The 18253-nt window shown below is 39.4% G+C and overlaps 1 protein-coding gene across 1 annotated transcript in view; it reads right to left on the bottom strand.

The window, feature by feature from the left end:
- MYO9A (myosin IXA) overlaps positions 1–18253 on the bottom strand; it is a 136634-nt gene that overhangs the window by 99654 nt on the left and 18727 nt on the right. The window contains 1 exon segment of the mRNA XM_042476657.1: positions 7061–7974. Coding sequence (XP_042332591.1) covers positions 7061–7903 — 843 coding nt within the window. The 5' untranslated portion in view covers positions 7904–7974.

Genomic DNA, 18253 nt, shown 5'->3' with positions numbered 1-18253 from the left:
ATGGTTGTACAAATCAATTTCCTCAAAAACCATCTGGAACTAAGAATCCATTATGCTCTCCAATGCCCTCCTAAAAATGGAAGGTTAGAGACTATGTGGCAGTTGTCCAGGATCAGAATACGTTTCTTTAGCAAAGGCTGTCTTGCTACCTCTTTTGGGTCACAAGAGATCAAAGCCTTCTCTCCCAAGGGTGTTCAATACCACCAATATTTAAGCTCCATTTTTCTTCTATAAGCTTTTAAAAGTAATAGTGGCAATAAATAAAAACCAGCCAAAAGTGAAATTATGAAGTTTTAAAAGTAGATGCAGCACATGGGCAGCATAACACATAATGTGAAGTCCTACAGCAGCATGTTGAACAAAATCTGTCGTTTTAACATGTAAAGGAGCACAGAATTCCAAGATGATACTTTATTATGGGTGCTATGGCACATTTGAGCTTTGTTCTATATAGTTCTATATAGTAAAACATTTGAGCTTTGTTCTATATAGTATTATTTCATTATTTCATTATATATTCATTATATATGAACAGCTAAAACTGGGTTGTGCAGTATAACTACAGCACAAGGATAAATATAAATGTTATTATGCTAAACTTCAATAAATATTAATCCTGCATATCTGGACTGTGTCAACTGAAAAGTTGCAATACAGGCCACAATATCTATGACCAAAATACCAAGATGCAGTTAACTTGGCAACAATAAGACACTTATTGTAGAGAAATTTTCTGACTTTTCCCTTCAGCCCACAATCAATCTATATATAGATAACAGTTATAAATAACACAATTCTCCTGGAGAAAAATGACAAGTGACAACATGTCTGACTTCAAAAATATTTTCTCTGTGACAACTATGAAAGGCTTGGAATGATAACATAAAAGAGACCCTTGAACACAAACACAGCTGTAGCCAACATTCCTATTATTAACCCATTTCAAGACTCGCTATATCAGAGTTAAATCCTTTGGATGGGAACATTGGCTGAAAATTTCAAACATTATGATATAATATCAACATAACAGGGAGATTATGTAAAGGGAATATTTAAGACAGATAATGTCCCCAATTATTTAGCAAAACAAATCAACGTCATTGATTTTAAAATTCAGGAAATCATACACTGATTGTAATTCAAGACCAGTTAAGATACATTAGCTATGATTTCTCTATATTTTCTCTCCACATGAAGAATAACTACATAAAATAATATTCTTTTTATTTTATTTTCCAGTTTTATTTACCAGAATATACTAGAATGGCTACTGGTTTGGGATGTTTTGCTGTATTATGGGGTTATTCACATTGGCAATTTGAATAACAAACCTTATTGAACATACTGTTGAACAGAGCTGTAATTATAAATATAAAGCACAATTCTTGTATATAACAAATAGCATATAAAATTATTCTTGAAGTATTACGATTAGGAACCAAATACTGCCATTCTGTCCCTTGGCACTTGAAGAATAGAGCCTTTTGTGAAATTCGGAAAATCTTTAATTAGTGGGATGAATATTTTGCTCTGTCACTAAATGTGTGCAGCCTAGACAATTCCTTATGTTAATTCCCACTGATTCATACAGAGAAAGAGTGAGTCTCCTCAAAATGGTTTTATTGTCTTTGGCAGATAACAAATGGCAGTTGTCACAATGACTGCTTATTGAATGCACATTGTTTTACCCAAGAATGAATGAGTGTTTTCTTCTTCTTTAGACACTTGGTTTAATCAATCTAACTATAAAAGAGGGTTGGACAAAGTCCATTGCTTCTCCATAAATAGCTGGAAGTGACTGAAACAGATGCTGCTTACCAGACATTACATTTTTTGTCTTTATTTTGATGGCTGAAAGAATTCCCAAAATCCCTAGACAAAAGGGAAAAGCTTGCACACTGTCATGAAATCTGGCTCAGAAGAACAACAGCTGGAGACTGGGTGATCGAAAGGGGAAGTCACACCAAGCATAATTTCATTTTAAAATGTGAGCAAGGATGAAGCCTGCATGAAGTAAGCCAGCAACCGGCTGGGCTAATGGGACCCAGTGTGAAGCAGAATAGAAATAGAAATGAATGAGAAAACAGCATGGGTGATGGGTAGCAAAATAACTGGCAAATGAAAGATGATGGTGTGCAGAGGTAGAAGGAAAACAGCTGATACAAACAGGAACCTATCAGAGGAAGAGGAGGGTGCCGACAGTAATGAAGAAAGGGGAAGTTCACTTTCTGTTATGACTGACATATAGGGAAGGAAATAACTAAATGCAGATGTCTGAGGAATTCTGCTTCAAAATCTTGGGGAGGGAGAAAAGCTTTTGCACCTCCGTACCACCAAAACATTTCCAAGATTGAACTCAGTCCTTTGCAACTTCTCACTGTAAGTTCTGTGTAATGTAATGCATCTGAACAGGCTTCAAGCAGCAATAAACAATAATATATTCCCTGGTGAAGAGTTCCTCTTTGTTTAAAATCTATTAGAAATTGGCCTGGGGAAGCAGGAACACTGTACTTGGATGGATGTAAAACATACACAAAGAATAAGGCCAAGGCCGTGCTCTCTTGCTATACTACAATTTGGGCAAAGGGAATCATGAAATTCCTTCAATGTCCAAAGTATTTCCTCGAGGGGTAACATAAATTTATATGAGCGGCAGAGGGGAGAGAGTGCATGCGTGCATGCTGTGTGCCTTCAAGTTGTTTCCGACTTACGATTACTCTAAAGCAGTGATTCCCAAAGTGTGCAGTATATTCCCCCCTGGGAGCAGTGAGAGGTTCCAGGTGAGCAGTAAGGAAAGAGTGGGTCAGTAAGTGGGCAGTGAGGGAAAAGGAGGGCAGCAAGGGGACCTTAAGTCTAAATACCAATGTGCAAGAAAGACAAGGACCATGGTGGAGATGAGGGTTGCATGAAACTTCTTTTCAGGGTCCTCAAAAAACCACCACACAGCCTCGCTGATCATTTTGTGTGGTGGTGTCTCCCACTCTTTGCGTGACCATGTGAGCTCATTCCCTTACTGGTGTCTTTCACTAGTAGTGGCAATTGGGAAACTTGCATGAGGCTTGGGCACAGAACATCGCTTCTGTGGCTCAGAGCATGACCATTTTGGGACAGACTGGAGCAAAGAGTTAGAGTACATGATGGTGGGGAAGAAATGGTTGCAAAAAAAAGCTTTGACATTTAGGACCCTGCTTAAGCTTTATGAGCTTTGCTGGGAGTTGGTTGACAGGTTGGAGTTGCTCCTCCTGCTTTCTTTCATTAGATGGAATAAGAGAGGAGGTTGCAGAAGAAACCATTTTTGTGTGTGACAATGGCTACTTGAAGCTGTGTGGGGAAGACATGTCTTCTACTCTGAGATCATTTCTAAAGAAAGGTGTATGAATACAATTAATAATAATAATAATAATAATAATAATAATAATAAATCTCTGGGGAAGGGGTGTCTGTGCTCAATTATTGGAAAGTGGTGTGGGCTAGAAAGGGAGAGATTTTAACTACAGAGAGGCTCCTATAGTTAAAATCTCTCCCTTTCCGGCCCACACCAGTCTCCAGTCCAGAGCATCTGGCCTCTGTAAACCCCCTGCACATATGTGGGCTGTGCATTTCTCTAGCCTGATGAAGGACTGAGAGTCCTTCCTCTCTAGAGGGAAGCTTCTCCCTTACACCTGGTCACCCTGGGAGCAGCAACTGAGCAGCTGCCTGAACAGCAACCAAGAGGCTTCTTGTCCACATTGGCCTTTGCTGCAAAGCTGGCATGGGTAAGAGGATTCTCAGTTGCTGCTTAGCCAGCTGCTGCTCCCAGGATGACAGGGCGAAAAGGGAGCAGCAACAGAGCAGCCAGTCAAATAGCAACCAAAAAGACACACTTCTGCCAGCCTTTGATGTGAGACCAGAACAAGCAAGAAGCTTCTCAGTCGCTGCCCAACCAGCTGCAGAGACCAGGAAGAAGAACATGTGACTTGCCCAAAGTCACCCAGTGGGTTTCATGGCCAAGCAGGGAATCGACCCCTAGGCACCAGTCATAGTTGAATGGTTAAACCACTACACCATACTGGCTCTGTTACTGTATAATTTGACTTTAAGCATATTGTAGCCAAATATAATGATACAGTTTTTCTGTAGGGAAGGAAAGGTAAGGAATAATAAAGATATTCAACATTAATATTTGGGAATCAGTCAGGATCATGTGCACAATCTACAGTCTTGGCTCAGCTTGTACGTAGCAAGACTGGTAGAACAAGCAAGTTTGGCTGAATTTAAACTGAGACATGAGGAAGCAAAATATGATGAAATCTTTATCCCCATCAAGTTAAGTGAGGCTTTCCGCTTGAGATGAGTTAAGATTTATAATTGACTGTACACACCATATACACTGAGACACTGCGCAATAATCCACATGTCAACACTGCACAGCTTTTGTAATTCACAATACTTCCTTGGGTATGCTATGCCTCAGGACATTTGTTGCTATCTGGATGCAGAGAGCATCAGAACAATATGCAATGCAACAAGAGAAGTAGAATTTTCTTCCTACAATAGGATTTTATTAGAATCACCTGTCAACATCACTCCTCCCACCAGTGTAAGAATAACTGATGCAGCTTTAATGCACTTGATCACTAAATAGTAATTAGCTGCCTATGCCACACTCTCAGCAGGCCTTCCCCGAAACATATTCTCTACCTGTGGATTTAACCAGAGCTAACCCCTAGAGCAGTGGTTCTCAGACTTTTTACCCTTGTGACCCCATTTCCATCTACATCTGGATGTCAATCCCCACACACACACTCAACACAATATACTAATAAAAATACTTTGTTTAGTGTATATGTTTTAGTTTACACATACATATATGCATATTTTAACATTTTATAACATTGTTGAAATTACTACAGTTTTATTTAAATACTTTACATGGGTACATTTTCCACATACAGTCTCCCAGAAACTTACACACACCAATGCTCACATAAATGTACACACTCAGTCGTGCTTTCTTTCTTTCATTCACATACATACTCATTTATTCTCTCACACACAGTCACACAGAAACAGCCATTCTCTTGTATACACAAATGCATAGGTGAGTATGTAAAAAAGAATGAAGAGTGTGACTTTGTGTGTGTGTGTGTGTGTGTGTGTGTGTGTGTGTGTGAGAGAGAGAGAGAGAGAGAGAGAGAGAGCACACATTACTGTGCGTGTGTAAGACAAAGTCACTCACAACCCAAGCAAGGTACTGAGGGGGATGATAGAATTAATTTCTGTGTGACTGTGAAAGAGAAAGAGTTTCAGAGTGTGCATGTGTGCTAAAGAATTAGCATGAGAGAGAGAGAGAGAGAGAGAGAGAGAGAATCAGTGTCTGTGAGGGAAAGAGAAAGACCATGATTTGAATGTGTGTGAAAGAATTAATTGGATAAGAAGGCATGAGGGAGAAAGCAAGCAAGAAAAAATGTGCAGCTGAACATGTCTGTGTACATGTGAGCAAGAAACAGGCTTGTGAAAGTCACAAACAAAGAGATAAAGGAATCGTTTGGCAGCCATGCACCTAGGAATCACTTCACTGAGTGGTCATGCTTGTTGAGGCTGCAGCAGCATCTTGTCCTGAGAAAGAGGGCAGTGATGGGATAGGTGGTGGAAGAAAAAGCAGCAGCTTGGAATAATGGGCCCTGCCAGAGACCAATGAGCCTCCCCTGTTCTCATTCTCTCCCTTCTCATGCAGAAATGGCTGCTTTAGTACCCTCCTCCTATTTCTCTTCTCCCTTCAGGAGAGAAAAGGTTTGAGGGGAGGACGGAGAGGGAGGAATGAGGGCCTCCAAGCCCCCCTTGAGCAACTCTCACATCCCTCAAATGGTCCTGCCCCCCAGTTTGAGAACCACTACCTTAGAGATTACTACTGACTATAACCCTGTTTGCATCAATATTGGTGTCTATAAACATAAATAGAGCAAGCTTCACTTCTGACATCTAAGAATGATGATTCTTTAATTATCTAAAGTACAGTACAGTGGTACCTCGGGATACGAAATACCCAGGTTACGAAATTTTCAGGATACGAAAAAATCCCATAGGGAATTATTGTTTCGGGTTACGAATGTTTTTTCGGGTTACGAAAAAACTTTTGGTGCTTTTTTCGGCTTTTTCGCACGGAATCGCGGCTTTTCCCCATTAGCGCCTATGGCAATTCGGCTTACGAAGGCTTTTCGGGTTACGAAAGCGGCCGCGTTACGAATTAATTTCGTAACCCGAGGCACCACTGTACTTGAGACAACAGCAAGATGTGCAGACAAGTCATTGCAATTAACTATGCAATCTGTTTTTTTGCCCAAACACATAAAAAACCAGCAAGAAGCAACTTGGTTTCCCCCCAGAACACCTCAAATACACACCAAAAAAAGAAAAGGATCTCCAGTTTTGTAGGCAGCAAACTAGCTCAAAATGGTAACTGGAAGCAGCACAATGCACAGCCCATGAGGAAACAAAGGAGAAAACTGACCCCAGCACTGGCCCTTGTCCCTCCATGCAGTTGCCCACCACCGGGCTGCAGTGCGTATTTTAAACAAATTTTAAAACAAATCCCAATTTTCAAGAGCTATAATTCACTGTAATCCAGATCTATTCTATAACAAGAATTAACAACTTGTGGTCCTCCAGTTGTTATCTGACTGCATCTCCCATCAACAATATCCAACACAGTAAGTACTGTACAGTTGCTGGTGTAATTTCATGATTCTTGACATACACAAATGGAAGATATTATGATACCATGGCATAGTATGTACAGTATACGTTTTTAGAGAAAATTGCAAGCAGGATGATGTAGTACAGCCAGCTCCTGCTCAATAGTTCTTTGGTGTAAAAAAAACATCCATATGGATTCAATATTCCAAGGTAATGTTTTCCACATGCATTTCTTCACCAGAATCACTAAAAAAAATGGAAGAACCTCACGTGTGCAATATTATGAGCCATTGGCAGATGGTCAGAAGTATAATCACAAAACAACTACTTTATCACTCATTTTCAAAAAGCTGCATCATAATCTGCAACATGACTTTTGCCTTACCTCAAGCACTGGTCCCGCTCCAAGAATGATTTGTTCGACTCCACTAGCAAATCCTTTTTGGCTAAGAGCAGTGAGGTGATGAATCAAGAAGTTTGTGCTCTGTGTTTTCCCAGACCCACTTTCTCCAGAAATGACAATGCACTGGTTCTTGCGACGTAGAAGCATAGCATGGTATGCTACATCAGCCACTGCATAAATGTGGGGCTCCAACTTCCCTAGTTGATGATTATCATACATTTTGACATATTTGGGGTTGTAAATGGGGAGAAATTTAAATGGATTAATAACGATTAGTATGCTCCCAACATATGTGTAAATTTTTTCCTGCTTAAAGCGATTTCTAAGGTTTTCCAAGAGCGTCCTTTCATTTAGATCTGGCAAAGCACACAGGTCATCATAATCTTTGTACTGTGGCTGAGGAAGGAAGCCACGTTCCATCATCCTGCGTCGCTCTTCTGTCACTCGCAACCAGGACTGAAGGCTGGCATAATGTATTGACCCATCGAGATTCTTCTCCCTTAGAAGAAAGCGGTAATCCTCTCCACTCAAACGATTCTCTAGTGCCATACGAGGCCACAACATCATGCGTTGGACAGGACAGTCTGTGGGGTTGAGGATCCATTCTTCCCCACCAAACTCCTTCACCTCTGCCAAGACGTAGCATTTTGTTTTGTCCAGCTGAAGCTTGTTGATCAGAGAGTCTATCACCTCAGCAGCAGTGGAAGTTTTTCGTGCAATAACAGGACAATAGATGGTCCCTTCAGCAATGCTCCCAGGATATATATGTAGTGTATGTTCACTGTCTTCAAAGCGTCTTCTTCCTCCAACATCATTTCCACTCATATTGGATTTCTTCCCATCAGTAACAGCAACCCATCTTTGGAATAGCAGAATATGTGATCATGGTATCATCACTGCAAGAAATACAAAAATACTTTAGACACACAATATTTAAGGAATAAATTTCCCCCAACACCAAAACAGTCTAACTACAAGTATAAGAAACTGCAGGATCAATGTTTAAATACAGATATACTCTTAATAGTCACTTTTTGCTTGGAAGTATGAGCACTCAAGTGTTCCAAGACCACCTCTCAAATGCTTTTTCTACTCAAACATTTTTATACATTCATTGTAAAAGCATGCATAAGCCCATCTTGCTTAAGAGGTCATTTATTTTCATAATAGTCAATGAAAAAGAAAGAAGTTACCATTCCATCGTCCACCAGCTTTCACCTCACACACATAATTTATTATTACAAAGACAGTTATCAAGAACAGCTATAAGTGACAGGAAGGAAGGTTTTGCTAAAAGTCAAAGAAAATTGCCCCCCAACTCCAATAGGCAATGAGACTTAAGATGATTTTCTAGCAAGCTCCTAATTACTGTAAATCGGGATTAATTATTTTATACCTTTACTCTCTCTACTGCTTTGGGACCATATTAAATTTGTAGAACAAGTACATGTTTGCGAGTTAAGGGAACCAAATGCAGCAAGGGAATGGCCTCAGTGTATCAAGTGTATCTTATTCTCTGAAGTTAAACAAGTACAGTATGTGGCAAGCCAGTTTCTAGACAGAAGCCCATCTCAGAGTCTGATGTAGACAGTTCTGTTCTATTTAAGAAGATTCAACGGTAATGAATACAAGTGAAACACTCAAATAGCTACTGAGATTACCTTCATTTTAAGACATATGCTTTTCATTTGTGTAACTCGCAAATTCTGCAATTTAAAACAACAGTTCAAAGTATATTTGTAAATAATGAAGATTCTGCTAACTGCAATTCAGCTCTTTCAAATTCAGGAGCTTATGAATAGGCTATACTTATTTTAGATTCCTAATGTGGGTTAAGTGTTGTTGTGTCACATATTTTATTACAATCATGATCCAGAGATTCATTCATGCTTTAAGAGACCTCAATGTAAGCCACCCATATAATTCAATACTGCCTTTCTTCTGGTAATTCCTAATTGATAAGGATGAACAAGATGACATTCTTCCTTAATTACTAGAGGCACAAACTGGCATGTATTTATTTGCTGTCAAAAAACAAAAAAGCTCAAGGCCTTTTTATTTAAAAGTGATTTTAAATATTTTTTCAAACCTCTGCTTTTAAGCAAATCAGGTTTAAAATCAAAGTTAAGGCTCTCTTAGATCTGCTCAAACTCCACAAAGCCAGGAAACTGGAAGCCCAAGTTGATCCATTAACAGATGTGCCAAAGATATTTTGTAATGTCACAAATTGTACTTGCTTACAACTTATCCTCCATGTGCTCACACTTTGCTTTCCTCTTTCACACCCAAAGGCAGATGAAGAGAATGAGATGCCTTAAACAATAAAATGCTCCCAGTCATCCTACTCATGTATTGCCTTATGAAACACCTGAGCCTTATTAGAACGGTTGCTAGAACAGTTAGATGAATCCTCCTGCCAAAGGAATTGCACAGCCATTTGTTGGTTACATTAATAGGTAGCACAATGACTTTAAAAAGTGTGAAAGAAAACTCTTTTTACGTACTTCACTATCCTTATGCTGTCTCAACATAGAAGAGGTTTTTATGTGGCACTATAGGAAGACTAAGTCTTCTTATTCTGGATTTTAAATTACAATATGAAAGAGAGAAAATATTGATACTGTACTACAGTACAGTACAGCATTGTTTAAGGCATCCCATTCTCTCCATCTACATTTGAGTCCACTAGCAGGCATGTTGAAAAACACTTTGCTGTGGAATTTGAGATATAGGGTAGGGATAAAACAAGTCACGTTAAACAGTATTGCAGTAGGGAAAAGTGATAAACAGGTGTTAAGCACACTTTTCCAGCTTGTTGTTTTGTGCCTTCAAGTCATTTCCAACTTATAACAATCCTAAGGCAAACCTATCATGGGGTTTTCTTGGCAAGATTTGTTCAGAGGAGGTTAGCCCTTGCTTTCCCCTAAGGCTGAGAGAGTGTGACTTGCTCAAGGTCTTTCCCAACTACTTTGCTTCAAATGGCATCCTTCTAACACCATTTCTCAAGAGAAAAGATGCAAGGGCTAAGCTCCTTGAGCTCATTTTGCTAACTAAATATTCTATTTAATATCCCCATGACCATGTTTTAGAGAAAGACACACACACACAGCTACAAACTGTCATCTTGGCCTCAGAGGGAGCGATCAGGCAGACCCAGCAACATCGGGGACTGCCTGAAGGAAGAGGCCCCTGCCTCCTTAACTGTCATCTTGGCCTCAGAGGGAGCGATCAGGCAGACCCAGCAACATCAGGGACTGCCTGAAGGAAGAGGCCCCTGCCTCCTTAACTGTCATCTTGGCCTCAGAGGGAGCGATCAGGCAGACCCAGCTCCATCGGTGACTGCCTGAAGGACGAGACTTCTCCCTCTTTTAACTGTCACCTTATATTTTGTATTATATTACAATTTTTACTGTACACCGCTATGATCATTGTGGAATAGCGGTCTATAAATAAAACATATTATTATTATTATTATTATTATTATTATTATTATTATTAATACAAATTCAAAGGAAATAAATTCAGCAATCAGTTAATGTTCAAAATCAATACACTCCCTGGACTTACACTGAAAAGAAATCTGTTTTAAAATCTATGAAACAGATTTGTAAAATGTGGGCATATTTTATTATTATCATAAGTCACAGTAGTACTAGGAAACATGGCTACAAGTGCCTCACACATCACTAACTACAGGAAAAGAGATTCCATCTAAACATTAGTAAGAACTTCCTGATGGTAAGAGCCGTTCGAGAGTGGAATATGCTGCCTCAGAGAGGAGTGGAGTCTTCTTCTTTGGAGGTTCTTAATCAGAGGCTGGATGGTCAACCTGTCAAGAGTGTTCTGATTGTGAGTTCCTGCATGGCAGGGGGTTGGATCAGGGAGTCCTTGGGGTCTCTTCCAATTCTGTGATTCTATGATTCTATGAACTCTTAGCTTCAATTAGATCATGGACGATAAATTTCAATTAATATTTCAACAGGTGTCATTTTAATAAGGACTCATACACTGAAGCTTATAATGAGGGTATCTTATCTGTGTACCCCACATAAATGGATGCTCTAATGTATCCAGTGTCAACTCAGACAAAAGTCTCAATAAGACAGATCACCAACTGGCAATCTCTTAGCCTCTTTCCTAGGTGATCTTGTCTGGACTGTCAGGTACCAAGCATCCACTTCCTTTGCTGAAACAGACATCATAAAGTACTTGGAAAGGCACTAGCTGCTCTGTTACTGGAGGGAAGGAATGGGAAACATGGAAGTAGCCAGCTGGCCAGCTTCACAAAATAGAAAATCTTGTCAACCAATTCCTTGTTACCTTCTCAAAGATGCCCATCAAATTGTGTTGACAAGTAGGGTTTGGCATTGATAAAACCATTATTAACAGCACTTAGGAAACACCTAAATGCATTGTCAGGCAAACATCCAATTCAATTTTAAATGCTCCAAGTAATTTCAAATTATTGTTGCCCAATAAAGGATATAGCTCTTTATAAGGCTGTTTTGGTGACAAAAGAAAACCAGCTCTATTCTGATTATTTATACTTCAGTTTTGACAGAATTATTTCCTCTGTGGGTCACCTAGTTATATAAGGGTGATTCATCCTCAGGAACAATGCTTATGTTTGGGTAACAAATTACTCTTTGCTAGAACTCCACACATACATCCCACCTTACAAAACAGCATCTCTGAGAACAATCATAAGAGTGCCTTGCTCTCTGTAGGTATCAAGTATACATGAAGAAGATTAGTGTGCCTGCTATTATTTTTAACATATAAGAACAAACAGAAACAATTCCTGAAAGCCGTTTGCCAAAAAAGAGTTATTATAGAGACCTATGATTGCCAACTGACTGCCAAAAAACATACATCTCACCTTTATTATACATGTAAAACACGACTGTATGCATTAGAGGGGCCTGGTGTCCCAAAGTTGAAATAATTAAGAGCTAAAGGAGCATTAAAAATGAAAAAACATTCACACTGTCACAAGCTGAGGAAATTGCTCTAACATCCATTCACTGCCTCACTAGCTCCTAGTACAGATGGAAAGTATACAGTATAAATGTTCTCAGGACATAGTGATCACTATGAAAATGGATGCAGTTTATACCAGTTCTGTAATGTTTCTGAGAATGAAAACATACTCTGGCTTTCAGAAAACAGTGCAAGATGGTTTCAATGTGGTTTGTATTGTTTCATTTGGGATTTTAATAAATTGTAGTGATATAACTTCCTAACTTGCAGATCTGAGATCCGTAAACTCAAAAATCCATGGAGAGGTGACCTTCGCTATTTTCAATGGGGTGCATATGCAACCCTTTCAAGCCTATGGGGCTTGAATATGTGTAAGCCTGTTTTCATGGGGGGCGGGGTCTGAAATGGATCCCCCATGAAAATGGAGGGCCAGCTGTATTGGTGTGTCCTGAATACTTGTTAGGGACAGAGGGCTTTGACCAAGAATCTTCCTCAAGGATGGCTAATGATTCACCTCTACTTTGCAATAATAGACTCGCAGCATGAGATTCATATATAAGCGTGCGTATGTGTGTGCACATGCACACGTACATGTCAATTCAAGTAATTTCTGACCTATGGCAACCTTAAAGCAAACCTATCACAGGGCTTTCTTGGCAAGATTTGTTTAGAGGAGGTTTGCCTATGCCTTCCTCTGAGGCTGAGAGAATGTGATATGTCAATGGTCACCTTGTGGGTTTCTAAGGCTGAGCAGGGAATTCAAACCCTGGTCTCCCAGAGTCATAGTCCAATGCTCAAATCATTGCACCACACTGTATTGACATCCAAAGCTTGCTTTTAAAAAAATGCTTGCTGACTTTGAGGGAAGCATGCAGTCTTTTCCCCTGAATGCTGCCTTTTTATGGTTTGAGCCAAATTCCTGCTCTCTGTTGCTTACTTTTCTGCAAATAGTTGAAATATGTTTTGACATCACACATCTCTACCAACAAATTGGTTGAAAATTCACTCTTGAGCCACTCACGAAAGAACTGTCATTATACACATACAAATGCTTAGTCTCTTGTTTAAAGCTTAAAATAACTGTGGAAGACTTGAAAGCTACATTCTATCAATACTTCTGGGTTAAAGATTTCAAATGCTCAGTTCTTTGTAAAAACACCACAAACCATGTAAAGACATTTTGCAACATTGTGAACCATTGAAAACTTTTATCAAGCTAAGCATCCTTAAAGAACAGTCTCACACTAATTAACCAAAACATAATTCTTTCTTTTTTATGATACAAGAGATTAGATATCCTAACTCTGATCAGAGATAAAAGGATACTTCCTGTGCTATATTTATACCAATATAGTGTACCCACATTTGGAAGTCATTCATGAAATACAGAGAGACTTAATGTACTCACTGTAGTGACTATCTTGCTTGTTCAGTCCAGCAAAATAATAGCAGCACCATTAATACACTGTCAGTGAACAATGCAGGGAGTTCATTCCCTGTTGTTGTTGTTTTTTAAACAGCTCTGACATAGCAAGCGAGATGAAAGAGAAGGCTTTTTCCTCACAAAAGTGATAATCTCTCAGTGACAATCTGGAAAGACTATATCAGAGGCAGAATGTATATATCAGAAGGTGGCTTGGCGATTACATTCTAATATGGATAGCAACGTCTCATATTATTCCATAGTGGCACATGACAGATGTCCACACACACATTGCCACCACTGAATAATATTGGGTGCGACTATGTGCATTTTTTGCACTCTGCCGGGCCACCCAGAACCAAACCTCTGCAGATAGGATGGTTCCCCTGCTGTAGTAGTCACCATTTTGTATCCTCAAAATTATGAAGCAAAGAAAGAAAGAAAGCCAAACAATCTTTATGTCTTTGTAAGTTCCAAACGCTATGCAGGCAACACATACAACTTGCCAGACGTTACACCAGCCTTGCTTCATTTTCAGTGGTGTCAAATCCCATCATGTTTCCAAATGACTTATAACCTCAACATATTTGGCAGAGAGTAATTCAACTCCACATTACTACACAGAGGGGGGGGAAAGATAGGATGACATGTTAGGATTATATGGTGAAAAATATTTACACTTCCAACATTTGTTTAGTTCTTAGCTTTAATGTTTTTGTTGTAGCAGCATTCAGTTTCTGGCTATTGAATGGAAACTTGGATTTCTAAGACGGTTATGTATGATTCATAATGCTGAGCAAGAAATATTGTGAACATATTGAAAGATTACCCAACTGTAGTCAAAGTATTTACGACCAGATTCAACAAAAGGAATGTCTCCAACTTCCACTTAAGGAACAAATCAATAAAAAAGTGGCTTTGTGAAGCAAAGATACAAGCCAAATTGTTTTGCTAATCCTGGTACTTATTAAAAAGCAATGTATAAAGGCCCAAATGGACAATGCACAGCAATACTATTAATCAATAATATACTGAATAAATGTGTCATAAACTGATTTTAAAAAATAAGCAAAATATGAAGCTATGTGCATATTATTTTTGGAAATCATGTTCTCTCTGTCTCATGAGGAAGAATTGCTCTTAAAGTAAGTGTTTAATTTGCCCTCCCCCCACTTATTCCACAAGAAGGTATATTCTATTTGTGAGATGAGGCAAGATCTCCCTAATGCAGTTCTTCAGAGGGTCTGCTCCTCCTGCTGAATAAATTACTCTAAATAAATTAAAGAAGAAGATGAAGCAATTCTAATCAGAATTGTGAAGTCAAAGGCTTTCATGGCCAGCATCTATATTTTTTGTGGGTATTTTGGGCTATGTGGCCATGTTCTGGAACCTCAGGCGTAAACTCTTCTAGAACTTAGCCATAGCCTGAAAAACTCACAAAAACTAATCAGAACTTCTGACAGCCTACCCTAAATAGCTACTCTCCAGATATGTTGGACTATCATTCCCATTATCATTAGCTAACATGGTTATAGTTCAAGAACTGTGAAGGTAACCAAGTTAGGTGAAGGGTAACCTACTAAGCAAGTTAAACTGCTTTAATTTCAAAGTCTTAAGCACTGTGTTGCTAGTCTATTTGGGATTTCTCTACAAACTGGATGTCTTCTCCAAATAAATGTGCTTTAGAGAAGGAGCACACATCTTAAAAGCTTCAAGTAATGTTATTACCCTGCTACCTTGCAAGAAAGCTTATAGTGAAGTCTACTAGTACCCTGTTGAAATCTCAAAAAGATCCACTCATCATATTATGGAGGAGGAACTTAAGTGGATGGATCCAAAACCTCCCACCTCTGATGCCAGTGCACACACAGTTTTTCCTTTTCTGTTCGCTCCACTAAGCATCCTTGGTTTGAGAAGATGATTCCAAATATAAAGCAATGGCTGTTCACAACATGACATTTGTGAGAATAACCTCAATATGAAACCATTCCACAGCAGTGTAAGATATACTTTTTGGAAACAGGGTGATATTTTTTCTTGCTACAGACATAAATCAACAAGGCAGTTTAGATCACAGTTCCAAACATCTGCACTCCAAAACATCTTCAGTTAGTTAACAGGTAAAAAAAGAGAGGGATGGAAGGAAACTGAAGTCAATGAAGTTGTGTAAGTGATAATTCTATTTTAGGTGGCATATGCATAACCTCCAACAATTTTACAGTGGATTCTTCCCACCCGCAGGGGTTTAGTTCCACTACTACCACTGACAAAAAAAAAACACAGATGCTCAAGCCTCCTATTATTCAATGGATGGCAATGTGTGCATGTCTGCATCAATGTGTCCACATGCACATGCCACCACTGAATGATATGGGGTATGGCAATCCAGAGGCAGTTAAATTCACAAATCACTAGGCCCACCAGGCCTAAGGTATAAAGTTACATATGTTAAAATGCATTGTCCCTCATTGTAATCACAACCCATACTGTGACACCAAAACACTACAGTTTACCATCAAGACTGCCAGAGTCAAATTTGTTCAAGGATACCAGGAGAATATACTTACTGCTCCTACATAAATTCTGCTACTTATATCTCTGGAACGCATGAAAAGGTAATAGTGACAAGTAACTAAATGACATGAAAATTTAGTGGCTCAATCTTTGTCTCTTCCTTCAGGCAAAACAAACATTATGAAAATGTATGGATGGTGAGGATCAGATGCTGGGAAATTTAACCCTCTGCTCTATAAAATTATATTCACTCCATTTCACTGGCAGAGTTACAAACATTAGGCAAGCAGCACTTGTCACAGCAGGCAACTGCTGGAGGGGAAAGTACAGAACAAGCCATCCATTCAATGGGCAGCCTGTTCTGTCACAGTCCAGTAGTAATGGGTCAGTCATAGGGCAGATGCTACCTTTCAGACTGAATCAGATGCTTCACTACTTGGTTATTTGTCAGTGACATGAGAAAGGGCTGAGAGTCTTCTAGTAGACTGATATCCAAAACTACAAGGTGAATCAAGATACCAAGGTGTTTTTTTTTCATTCTGTGAATGCTGATCAGATTACCGGCTACAGGATATCCAGAAATAGCCACAGCATATTCACATTTCATGATGAAAAAGCACTACAGACTGGAATACAGGTATCCTGCTTCACATCAACCTGCTCATACATTAAGGTCATTTACTAAAGCTTCCCTATAGGAAGAGAAGTGGGACAACTTGAAAAAGGATGTCATTGCTTATGTCACTCTGCCTATTGAAGTCTTCCCCTGGGGAGCCTTGTATTAGCTATTCAGTGACAGGCAGAATTAAAAATCAAAACATTGGCCTTTTAACCTGATTTGCTTTAAATGCCACACTGTTTTATGTTTGAATTCTATTTTGTTATGGCTGATACCACTTATATTTTATTACTGTAAAGCATTCTGGTAGAACTAGAAGGAGTGCAGTTTCTGGGCAGCCATTTTAAGTAGGTGAGTGTTTGAATTTTTTAGAAACACTTGGGAGAGAGTGCTGCTGAGGGGGTGGAGCTTCTGTGAGTCACATCTGTGAGTCACTAGTGGGTGGAACTAGGAGTCTAGCCGCAAAGACCCTTGTGGCCTCTTACAGCTTATTTGTTATCAAGTGATATCAAAGGTGGGGGGAAAGAAATCACTGGGTGTTTTATACAAGGGCCTTTTTGTTTGATTTGGTTTGGGTTTTTTAGTGCGGCTTGTTACCATAGAGATGTGCTCCCTCTCCTCTTGTCCCCTCTGCATGTGCTGCTGAAGACATAGCAGAAAATATGCTGTCTTTCTCTCCTAATGTGCTTTCTCTACCTGGGAAGCCAATAGAACACAGTTCTTACCAACTGCTCTTTGCACTCCTCTGAAGATGAACTACTGTCTAATGGCAAGCCCTTTTATGCAACCAAGGTAGTTAATCCTTGCTGTCTTTCCTAGCCCCTTTTCAGATTATCTGTCTCTCTAAATATCCTGGAAAAAGTGAACTCTGGTGTGTTATGTTTTAAGCCTCTTTAAACCTAGTAGTGTGTCAAGTAAAACTGCCAACTTTGTGGCTACCTCTGGCCTGTTGGAATGCATCCCTCTGGTCTTGAGTGATTCCCTATGGAACTAGTCCTCTCATTTACATCAATCTCAACTTACACTGTAAGTCCAGGAATGTAACCTCAACATAAATTGAGACCTGCCTGTATTTCATAAAAACATTTAACAGTTACAGCCTGTGAGGGATCAAGACCTAAATAGATAATTCAAATCAATAACTAAGAACCTATACTGTACAATTTTAGTATCACATAGGTACATCACCGTTGCTATTTTGTTTCTCACAGTGGTACAAGTGATTGCACAATGGGAGACACTTAAGCGTAAATACTCTAAAAAAATAAGTCTATGAGCTCCGTACTCACCAAATCAGAAATGAGTGAGAGGACTGTGTGAGTGCTTGCAGAAACACTAGATACATTCAGCACAACATTTACACAACCTTTGTGGATCCTTCAGTATCATTTTCTCAGACCCTGCAATTCTCTGCCCACTACCCATTCTGTATCTGTTTCCTCAGTCATCCTGCCTAGTGACTTCCTGTCCTATTTCCCAGTCTTCTTTCCCACAGTTCCCCTGCTAGCAGCATACAGGCCCTCCTCCTGCCTTAATTTTTTATTAGTTGTATTTTGTGAAACAACTATGCAGCAATCCTCTTCCCCCAGTGTCTTTGGCCCGGGACAGATCACCCCAAAAGGGTGGCCTGCCGGCGGCC

The sequence above is a fragment of the Sceloporus undulatus genome, chromosome 6 (genome assembly GCF_019175285.1).
Source record: "Sceloporus undulatus isolate JIND9_A2432 ecotype Alabama chromosome 6, SceUnd_v1.1, whole genome shotgun sequence".
Classification (NCBI taxonomy): domain Eukaryota; kingdom Metazoa; phylum Chordata; class Lepidosauria; order Squamata; family Phrynosomatidae; genus Sceloporus; species Sceloporus undulatus.
The sequence above is the reverse complement of the archived record's forward strand: the minus strand, read 5'-3'. Positions and strand labels throughout refer to the sequence as shown.